Source organism: Sinocyclocheilus rhinocerous, unplaced genomic scaffold (assembly GCF_001515625.1).
Source record: "Sinocyclocheilus rhinocerous isolate Xijiao unplaced genomic scaffold, SAMN03320098_v1.1 scaffold1336, whole genome shotgun sequence".
NCBI classification, from domain to species: Eukaryota; Metazoa; Chordata; class Actinopteri; order Cypriniformes; family Cyprinidae; genus Sinocyclocheilus; species Sinocyclocheilus rhinocerous.
In genome coordinates, this window is record NW_015629504.1 from 13,145 (window position 1) to 24,480 (window position 11,336).

The window sequence follows — 11,336 nt, forward strand, 5'->3', positions numbered from 1 at the left end:
CAAGATGTCCTGAGCGTGGCGTGTTAGTTAGGCCTCCTCATGTTGATGTCTCCGCTCCTAGAGCTCGGCTAGGCGGTAGGGTAGTATGCTAGGTTTTTAGGCTCTCTTGGAGCCCCCTTGGCTTCTGACCTTATATGGAGTGTGCTAGGCCACCTCTCACTTTGAGAAGTGTTATTTTTAGGCCTCCACTCTGCAGAGCTTCGTGGGCCATTTAGCTAAACTGAGCATTAGGTTCTCTGTGAGCCTCTTTGGCCTCCGCTCCTTAGAAGTTCTGGTCTATGGTTGCGTTGCTGGTGCAGGGGTGAGGACTCCATGAGTCTCGTCTTGGCTCAGCCAATAAGGCACTCATCCCTTCAGCATGGCGCCGTTAGTAGCACCCTCTAGTGGACGCAGCGTAGAGTTACCTTTCGAAAGGGAACGTCTCAGGCTACGCAGGTAACCATGGTTCCCTGAGAATAGGGAATGAGACGCTGCGTCCCTTGGCCATGCTTCAGGCATCCCTGCATACATCTCCTTCAGACAAGAAGTGGATGACGTAATTCACAGGTGCCCTTTTATACTTTCGGCCGCACCAGTTATGACGTCATGGGCTGCCGCCTGCCAATGTCAAGTTCATTGTCGTGTTTAGACTCATGCTTCATACACCGGTCATGCCGAAGTCGTTCCCCTAGCGCCCTCTAGAGGACGCAGCGTCTCATTCCCTATTCTCAGGAAACCATGGTTACATGCGTAACCTGAGAGGTTTTCATGCATGTATGGCCTAAGTTTTTGTTGTATTTACACCATTCTGACCACCAGGTGTCAGACACCAGCATGTGACATTTCGAGCACATCTAAACACTGAATCAGTGCTTCGCAAAATGGTTCAGTAGTTCAAAGTTTCCAAAAGCGTTGTTTCTCCCATCACTACATAAAAAGTGAAATAAATACAAAATGAACAGAACCAAATGATTTGAACAGACTTGAACAAAAACATCTCAGGTTACGCATGTAACCATGGTTCCCTGAGAATAGGGAACGAGACGCTACAAGAGCGTTCCCCTACAGCATGGAGTTCCCTTTCGAAAGGGAACTATGACAACTGACTGACCAATAGACCAACAGCAGGTTAAGCAGAAAAAACCTCGATCAGACACAAGGGAACCATAGGGCTGTATATACACATAACTAATAAATTACCAAGAAACACCTGAAAACAATCAAAACAGCAACATAGGGGACATAAACAGTTATCAATATTATGTACAGGAATACTAATCAAAAAGACATGAAGTAGAACATGAAACATGATAACATAAATTAATGTTCATGTTGTATGCAATTAGTTCAAGTTACAGTAATATTCCCTGCTATTTATTTAATGCATTTCAGCTCCTCTGTCACCAGAATGTCACCATCAAACTCAAAATGTTCCAAACTGTGTTGAGTGACAACTGTTGCATCCCCCAGAAAGGTTACAAATCTCTCCGGGTACAAAGGAAACTGGATTATTACCAGCACCAACGAGTCTGGTCTCAACAAAACTATCTCTCTACATCTGAAGACTGAGTGTCTGGATGATTTCTACAGCTGTGTGGTCTCAGATTAATTCACCAACCACACTACACATCTCAACTGGATGCTTTAAGGGTGTGATTTAACTCAACATTTCTAAGTTTTATTTAATTAAAAAAACATACTGTATGAGGCCCTTGGTATCTGCCAGTATAAGTACTGTATGCATAACTTGGCATCAAAACATAGAGTCATCGACACATCAGGATTTATAAAACATGTACTTGGAGTAAAAATAGGCTAGAGTGAGCCTGACATACACTTAGCCTATGTGATCAATTAAAAAAATTAAAATAATACTACCCTGTGTTAAGCATGAACAACAATTTCACGAGTGTGATATAAACTTCATTTAATAGTGAGATGGCATCTGCTGTGCTGTAATCTATGTTACCTGTAAAATAAGGCAAGCGCAATTTGAGCTCTGTATTCCTAGACCTTCTTTTTTGCAAGACTAAATTCTGTTGGCTGAAAGTCACTCTCTGCACATTTAATAATGAATCACTTTTGTTGTGAACACTGTTACCAAAAATATTATTGTACTATTATTTTAGCATTTTGTAGAATATTGTAGCAGACAAGGTGGTGTTATCGAGCTAATAAACATAGTTTTCATGAACCGATATCTACATAACACGACAGACCAAGTAACTAATTACAGTTGTGACAAGATTTAAGGTGTATAGTGTTTGCATACTTTGTCATAGATGAAAAGATTTATGTGCATTATTTGTTTACATGAAACAACAGAAAAATGTTACTACAGTTGATACAGCGCCTGAATGTACAAGAATAATTAATTTATACTATTTAAATACCAATAAAGTGGATGGATTTAGGCTATATATTTCTATCAATTTTATTTAGATAAACATGACACAATGTAACATTATGCTTATATGAAAAGAATTTTTGCTGTCATAAAAACAAATTCATGAGCATCAGCTGAGCTGAATGTCTCAGAATAAAGACGAAACACATGTGATTGTTGTCGTGTGTGAATCTGACCAATCGTGAAATAGCTGTTTTGTCATCAGAGCTCGTGCAGTCAACGCTGGAGAAACTGCACTTTATAATGCTGTATTTATTCAGTTCCACAAGAACAAGAGGTATTGCATATTCGTATTATCACATGTGACCCTGGAGCACAAAAGCAGTCTTAAGTCGCTGGGGTATATTTGTAGCAATAGCCAACAATACATTGTATGGATCAAAATTATACATTTTTCTTTTATGCCAAAAATCATTAGGATATTAAGTAAAGATCATGTTCCATGAAGATATTTAGTAAATTTCCTACTGTAAATACACTGAACAAAATTATAAACACAACACTTCATGAGCTGAACTCAAAGATCTAAGACTTTTTCTATTTACACAAAAGGCCTATTTCTCTCAAATATTGTTCACAAATCTGTCTAAATCTGTGTTAGTGAGCACTTCTCCTTTGCCGAGATAATCCATCCACCTCACAGGTGTGGCATATCAAGATGCTGATTAGACAGCATGATTATTGCACAGGACTGAAAATGCCTCCTACAACAACATAATGCATCTCTTGAACCTGCGCTTTACCCGTTTTATTAATAATCTCTCACTGAATAAGAAAGAATAATATAGCAGCATGTCCATATGAATCTAAATATAGTTTGATTTTCTAATAAGTATATTCATTGCAATAATTCCAGTCAGTAGGCTATATATGTCACATTTGTTTAGATAGTGTTTCGTTTTGCCTGCTTTGATGCATATCAGTGCATATTTGTAATTTATTTCTGTCCTAAGACTTATTTCTACCACCTAAGAGTGTAACATTGTTTACATGGTCCTTCGTTACACTATCCGTCTTAGAAAAAAGTAATAAAAACGTTACATTTTCAGTTTTGTTAGAGAATCAATCTAATGTAATATAAACATCCCATTCCATTTTTATTATAAAAAACACTAAACAAAGAAATGCACATAAATACCACATGAAAATGCAAATATATGTAAAGTATGAAAAATAAAACAGAAATAAATGTACAGATTTGTAAGCAACAAATAGCACATACCCCAACTGAGTGCAACATCATATAGCTGAGTTTTTGTTTATTGATTTTTAGATTTTTGTTGTTTTATATGAAACATGATTCATCAAATAATGAAATAAATGCTGTTAGGAGATTTATATATGAATTATGCATATCATGTAGTTTGCCTCAGTCTGTTGACACGAATGAAATGAGCTTTAAGTGGGTGATCTGAAGACATCAGAATAATAAATGAGGTGAAAACAGGAACTATTGTCATGTAATATAAAGAGATTTGAGCAGATCTGTTAATGGTGACACTCCTGAAACAAACCTTACAGGATCATCAGCAGAGATCTCACTTTATTCTGAATGTTTACGGTAGAAACAGATTGAGTCAAAATATAAGATGAAAGACAACGCCACTATTCCATAATAAAATTATTTCTCACAAAAGAATAAAATGTAAATAATACATAATTACAAACAGTTTTTTAAGATGCAGCAGTCATACCACTGCTTTTTTCCCACAAAAGGCACAAGAGATATTGATTTGAGATTATATTGTTTTAACCTCAAACATGTTTATTGTCTTGCAAAAAAAAAAATCTTTCTATCAAGGAGTTGACCAAATTACAGTACTATTAAATACCGATTCCATTGTCAATATAATCAAGTACTTATGACAGAGACGTGAGATGCTTTAATCTATTATTATTACCTCATAAACGCAAATCTAAGCTACATATACAGCGTATAGCGCAGTTATCCAGATGAGTTTGTGTTATTATTTTCCAGTGTGTTATTGTGGAATAACAAACCACTAGATGACGCTATTGACCGATCAGAATCGAGTTTTCCAGAGAGCCGTATAATAATGTGGTCAACTGTAAACTGCCACTTAAAGCTTGTTTCATTGTTGTAAGACTGAAACAAACCACTTTTGATATAATCAGAAATAATATAGCTTTAACAGCATTTCATTATAGTCGGTGATAAACCGTGTTTCATGTAAAAACAACAACAATTTTAAACTCAGCTACAGTGTTATATGTTGCACATTTATTTCTGAATTTATTCTTCTGATTTGTATGTTTGTGTTTTTTTATTTGTCCATATGGCAAATAAAAGTAAGGATAAAAAATTGATTAAAATGTTTAGAATGTGGATTTGTGGTAGAAACTAAATCAGTAACAGTATCGATTCAGTAACTCGTTTACTTTCACACAGCACACTTTTACGTACACACACGTTTACTTTTACAAATCACACAGCAATTCTTCACTTAAACTCCTCCCACATCAATTCTCCTTCACTGAAGCTCCTCCCACAGCGGTTCTCCTTCACTGAAGCTCCTCCCACAGCAGCGCTCCTCCCACAGCAGTTCTCCTTCACTGAAGCTCCTCCCACACAGCAGTTCTCCTTCACTGAAGCCCCTCCCACAGCGGTTCTCCTTCACTGAAGCTCCTTCCACAGCGGTTCTCCTTCACTGAAGCTCCTCCCACACAGCAGTTCTCCTTCACTGAAGCCCCTCCCACAGCGGTTCTCCTTCACTGAAGCTCCTTCCACAGCGGTTCTCCTTCACTGAAGCTCCTCCCACACAGCAGTTCTCCTTCACTGAAGCTCCTCCCACAGCAGCAGTTCACCAATAAATGCTGGAATATTCCCCTCAGTCTACAAGTGAAGAGGTCAGAGTTTGAGAAAGAACACAGAGCACGAGAGATCCAGAACCTGCAGAATGGAACACCAAGAACAAAGAGGTTGGTGTTTATTTGTGATTCTTCCTTAAAAAGAACTTTGGGAGCATTAAGGTCGTAAATCTTTAATTACTAGTTGTAGTTTAGATTTAGTGGTTGTCGTTAGAAAAGTCATATGAGCTGTGAAATAGTTAAAATGAGAAGTTAAACAACTTCTAATGTTGTTGGCAGAGAGGGCACAGTTGCCGTTAATATCAGTTCATTATCCCCGTCACTCAAAAACCAAACAAAGCCCAGGACTTGCATAAAGTTGGCTTGACGTTAGATGTTGGATATTCTCAAATTTAGGGACCGTCTCTAAAGTTGCAAACGACATTGGTATACACTTTTCTATCTTCAATAGCATCTAAAGAGAATGACTTACACATCCCATATTAATCATTCTCAGTGCTGTGAAACATAAGTGAAAAGTGTACAGTGGGCATTTTACTGAGAACTCGCGCACAACTAAAAACAGCTGTGGATCATCCTAGTGAAAACAACAACATAGTCACATAGTTTTTCCACAGCACTGTGAATGCGTAATGGGTTGTGTTCAGTAAGTAGGCGAAAGATGATAGTTGTTTGTGTTGTCTCACATTGTGTTTTGTCTATGATTATGAATAATGCAGAAAACCAACCCTGTCCAAAAGGTTCACATCCGTTTTCTTGCCACTAGTGTGGACACTTGGAAATGTCTGTGGGCCTCATAAATCACAAATACCAATGTGTGTATGTGTGGTAATATTATGCTTATTCAATTTCATTTACTGGCATTAATACAGTTGTATAGAAAAACATCGCATGCTAAAATACATTACATGTAGTGAATATATTTTGGGAGGGGCGCCAACTATGATCTCCCATACCCCTGTCCAGTTGATCCCCGTCCCACCAGAGTAAAGCTGTAACAACTAGCAGACCCCCAATGTGCACACACGGCCTAAAGGCCTTGATCGTTAGCACCTTTGTGCCTTTAGGAATTCCAAATGGCCCTTTTGGTAAGAAAGAGATGGTTGGAATAAAAACAAATGTCTTTGATCATTCTCAGCCTTACAAGAGAAGAGGTCAGGATAAATATGACCTGAACTGATTTATTTACAATCCTTATATACCGGATTCACAATTTACAACCGTGTTAAGCTTTTGAACATGTTTAAAATACATTTTGTTATTTCAAAGTTCCTTATAATTAGTGTTGTCAAACGATTAATCGCGATTAATTGCATTCAAAAGAAAAGTTTTTGTTTACATAATATATGTGTGTGTGTATTGTGTATACTTATTATGTATATATAAATACACACAAACAGTATATATTTGCAATACCAGCAGTTCAATTCCAGGCTGCAGCAAAGTCAGATTGTGCAGAGGACTCGTCTGGTTCCTGTGGTCTTGTCCCGGTGGCCGTCTGAGACAAGGTCTTCACTGGGGATCTGTTTCTGGGGCTCAACTAGTTGTCCTGGTCTCTGCTGTCTTTCAGGGCTGTAGAGGTCCTCTCTAGGTGCTGATCCACCATCTGGTCTGAATACGTACTGGATCCGGGTGATCAGTACACACTCATATATTATTGTAAACAAAAAACTTTTATTTTGGATGCGATTAATCGTTTGACAGCACTACTTATAATATTGTATTGCTTTTGTCTGCTGTTACATTTTTACTCACTGTTATGTCTTGTACATTCTAATTTCTCTGTTTTGGATGGAATTTTTGGATTTGGAATTTTTTGTTCAAAATTTACAAAATGTATATATAATCCATCTTTCAGACCGTGTTTTGTCTTATCCTGAATCACTACTGTATGTTTATAATAAGTGTTTATATATTCATATTTTTTAGAGTGAGCAGAACAACAACCACTGCATGACTCGTGTCATCTACAGAAACAGAGAGAATGTTCTTACGCAAAATGCATGAAGTTTTGTTTATTAACCACTAGATCGCCAAAAGTTACATGTATTTTTTTTATTTCATTTTAGACTTGATGGAAGAGAACGAGGAGAGTGAAGAACTGAGTGAAGTGGAAACATCTTCAAGTTCCTCACATAATGAGAGCAATGTTTTACTGACAAGAGGAGCCAAAAAATCTCTCACCTGCTCTCAGTGTGGAAAGAGTTTCTCATCCAAACAAAGTCTTAAACGTCACATGAGAATCCACACTGGAGAGAAGCCGTACTCATGTGATCAGTGCGGGAAAAGTTTTGCACTAAATGGTAATCTTAAAATACACATGATATCCCACACTGGAGAGAAACCGTACTCCTGTGATCAATGTGAGAAGAGTTTCACACAAAAAGGAAACCTTAAGATTCACATGAAAATCCACACTGGAGAGAAACCGTACTCCTGTGATCAGTGCGAGAAGAGTTTTGCACTAAAAGATTACCTTAATAATCACATGAAAATCCACACTGGAGCGAGGCTGTATTCATGTGATCAGTGCGGGAAGAGTTTCACACGAAAAGACCACCTTAAGCATCACATGACAATCCACACTGGAGAGAAACCGTACTCATGTGATCAGTGCGGGACCAGTTTTGCACTAAAAGAATACCTTAATAGTCACATGAAAATCCACACTGGAGAGAAACTGTACTCTTGTGATCAATGTGGGATGAGTTTTGCACACAAAGGAGCCCTTAATGTTCACATGACAATCCACACTGGAGCGAAGCCGTATTCATGTGATCAGTGCGGGAAGAGTTTTGCAGTAAAAGCAAGGCTTCAAATGCACATGAAAATCCACACTGGAGAGAAGTCGTACTCATGTGATCAGTGCGGCAAGAGTTTCAGAGAAAAAGGAACTCTTAGACAACACCTAAAAATCCACACTGGAGCGAAGCCATACCCATGTGATCAGTGTGGCAAGAGTTTCAGACATGCAAACACTCTTAAATCACATCTGCGTTCTCACTCTGGAGAAAGACCATTTTACTGTGATCAGTGTGGGAAAATGTGTTCTTCAGCATCTTCCTTAAAGAACCACCTGAAAGTTCATACAAAGGAGAAGCCTCACATGTGTTCTTTGTGTGGAAAGAGTTTTCGTCAGATGGATAATTTTAAATTGCACCAGAAAAGACACACTGGTGTGAAGGATCACATGTGCTTTGATTGTGGGAAGACCTTTGTTAACAATGCTGAACTGAGACAGCACCAGAGAGTTCACACTGGAGAGAAACCTTACAAGTGTTCACACTGTGACCAGAGATTCAGTCGGTCAGCACGTATGAAAACACATCAGAAGATTCACGCTGGAGAAAAGCCTCACATGTGATCAGCATGGAAAGAGTTTCACTAAAAATCCACAACAGAGACTCTTAAATCTGCCTTTTCATTGTGGAGAAAGACTATTTAACTCATCAATGCATTTAAAGCTTTCATTGGGCATTATCCCTGAAGAAGCACCTGAACGATTATACAAAAGAAAAGCCTCATGTGGAACTTGTGTGGAAAGAATGTTTTTGCAGGCAGGTACTTTAAAATTACACCAGAAAAGACAGTGTGTGAAGAATGATGTGTTTTTTGATTGTATGAAGACTTTTACTACAGATGATAAACTGAAACGGCACCACACTGTGTGTTAACACTAGACTGTAGTAACTCAACTCAAATGAAGGTTTTAAGTTGATTCTGACAATTAGGCTAATGTTGTATTGTGGTGTGATAATGAGTAATGATAACACCTCTAACATCTGCATGATTATGACAAAAATCATAACTGTCGACTATTCCCTTCCCCCATTTCCCTTGATTGTAAGACAGAATCATGCATTTTGTGTAAACCTGCTTTGACATTTTATGTATTGTGAAATGTGATATACAAATAAACGTGAATTGAACTGAAAATGTATGATTCTGCTCTGTTTTTTATTTTTATTTTCAAAAAACAAGTTTTGAAAGTTCATTTTTGTGCTCTGACTGTCCATCAGCTCTTGGCGATGGCCAAATGTTTAAGATGGCAAATCAAATCAAAGCTGAAGAGAATTGGACTCAAAGGTTGGAAAACCAAACTTTAATAAGTTGAAGAGCTCTTTGCAGAAGCGCCAGAAAAGACCTTCGACCACGCCGTTGGATTCCATCGTTGGGCCAATTGGGTGGAGCCTACAGGCGGCTGGAGGCACTGCATGCAGTGGTCCTGATCATATGGGCATCTCCAGTTAAATCAGAACCAAAGAGGGCTCTGATGCTGTCTTTAAAAAAAGAGAACATTTCAGGGTCAGAATGATATTTTAGGGTGTATTCACCCCTGTCTTGTTTGGTTTGATTGACTCGAACTCAAGTTCGGTTTCCCCCTTGGTGCGGATCTTTTGGGCAGATGTGAATACAGCAATCGCATTCGGGTGCGGACCAAACAACCGTACCGAGACCCAGCTGAAGAGGTGGTCTTGGTCCGCTTCCAAACAAACTCTGGTACGGTTAGTTTAAGGTGTGAATATGACCCGACCTCGATCCGACCCAATTGCAGAAATCACGCTCAGAAGCAAGACAGCTTGCGCATATAGTGCTGTTGTTTGCATTTCAATAGCTTAAATCACTTGTTTTTAAACCACAATGCTTAAAAACACGTGCTAAAAGCTTGCCGCAAAGCACCAGGAAAAGTTATAATGAATGTGTCGGGGGGGAAATAGTAAGGAGATTTGAATTATTTATTAATAAACTAGTGTTTTCTGAGTCAGTGTCACAAAGATGAAGTTGCCGATACTGACTCGCTATCTCCTCATTGGACCTGCCTTTATAAAGAAATGCATATTTACAGATTACATAATGAAAGAGTTTTTGTTTTGGATTTGAATGATTTTGTTTTGTAGTCATTTAAAGCTTTCTATGGATATATTCATCATGTCTGTAAGGAAAATATTAGCTGAGTTTAGGTTCATTTTTGTGAAGGGCTCCTGTTCAAGACCGAGACGGCAGAAAGTGCATCCTACCACTTTGTTTATTTAAATGGGGAGTCATCTCAATTATCACCAGTAAAGTATGGAGTGCCACAAGGATCTGTCCTAGGTCCTCTGCTATTTTCAATATACATGTAGCCCCTAGGTAATATTATTAGAAAATACGGGATTAGTTTCCACTGTTATGCTGATGATACTCAACTATATATCTCAACAAGACCAGACGAAACTTCTAAATTATCTAAGCTAACAGGCACGTTTATATTAAATTGACATAGGCCTAATACTCCATAGTGAGCATATTCCGCGCTCAAGTACACACACAAAGTTTGCCATGAAGCACAGGCAAAAGTAGCCTAATGATTATGAAAAAAGGAGACATTTTAATTATTTATTAATAAACTAATGTTTCCTGAGTCCAAAATGAAATTCACGAAATCTCCGCTGGACGCGCCTTCACAAACTTGAAGGCTCATCGTCATCTGTTTGAGATTTCACTTTAACGTTTGTACAAGAGGTCCGGTACATGTTAAACTTCTGTTTCTTTCTTTTTATCCCACTTTGCCCACTAATATGTGTGTGTGTATATTGTATACATACAAATGCAGGTTTATTTTTACCTGAATGTTCTGAAATGTAATAGCCTGCCCTTATAGGCTATCACTTCTAATCACCGTTAGCAGTGTTTAGACACATACAATTTATTATCTGTCAGAATTACAGAAAGTTTTGATGAAGGTAATGTATGTTTCATGATAAACGGCTGCTGGCTGTAGGCTAATCTCCCCTCACCCTGCGGTAATATGGTACGGTCCAACCGCAAGCGGAACACAAGAATGGAAAACTAGAATAATGAGTCATTTTTGTTTGTTTGTTTGTTACCAAATCTAATTCGGAAGCAGCAACCCAAAGGTGTAGGACTGACAATCATTAATCAAGAAGGTAAATAAATCAGGATTACCTAATACTGATGACACACACTTAAATGTATCAAAAGCGTTTAACTGAACTCTGAAGTACACATTTTACAACATTTGCTTAAACTTTTTAACATACTAAATTATACTATATATATATATATATAAACAACAAAATCACACTTTTTGTGTTATTTTCAAAATTAAACTATCTCTAGT

General features: G+C 38.0%; 1 protein-coding gene across 1 annotated transcript in view; it reads left to right on the forward strand.

The window, feature by feature from the left end:
- The first annotated feature begins 5,210 nt into the window (after positions 1 to 5,210).
- Positions 5,211 to 11,336, forward strand: part of LOC107738961 (zinc finger protein 850-like) — an 11,112-nt gene continuing 4,986 nt past the window's right edge. The window contains exons 1-5 of the mRNA XM_016550891.1: positions 5,211 to 5,326; positions 7,285 to 7,518; positions 7,603 to 8,015; positions 8,059 to 8,062; positions 8,272 to 8,521. Of these exons, the coding sequence (XP_016406377.1) occupies positions 5,305 to 5,326; positions 7,285 to 7,518; positions 7,603 to 8,015; positions 8,059 to 8,062; positions 8,272 to 8,521 (923 nt within the window). The 5' untranslated portion in view covers positions 5,211 to 5,304. The remainder of the gene's footprint in view (positions 5,327 to 7,284; positions 7,519 to 7,602; positions 8,016 to 8,058; positions 8,063 to 8,271; positions 8,522 to 11,336) is intronic.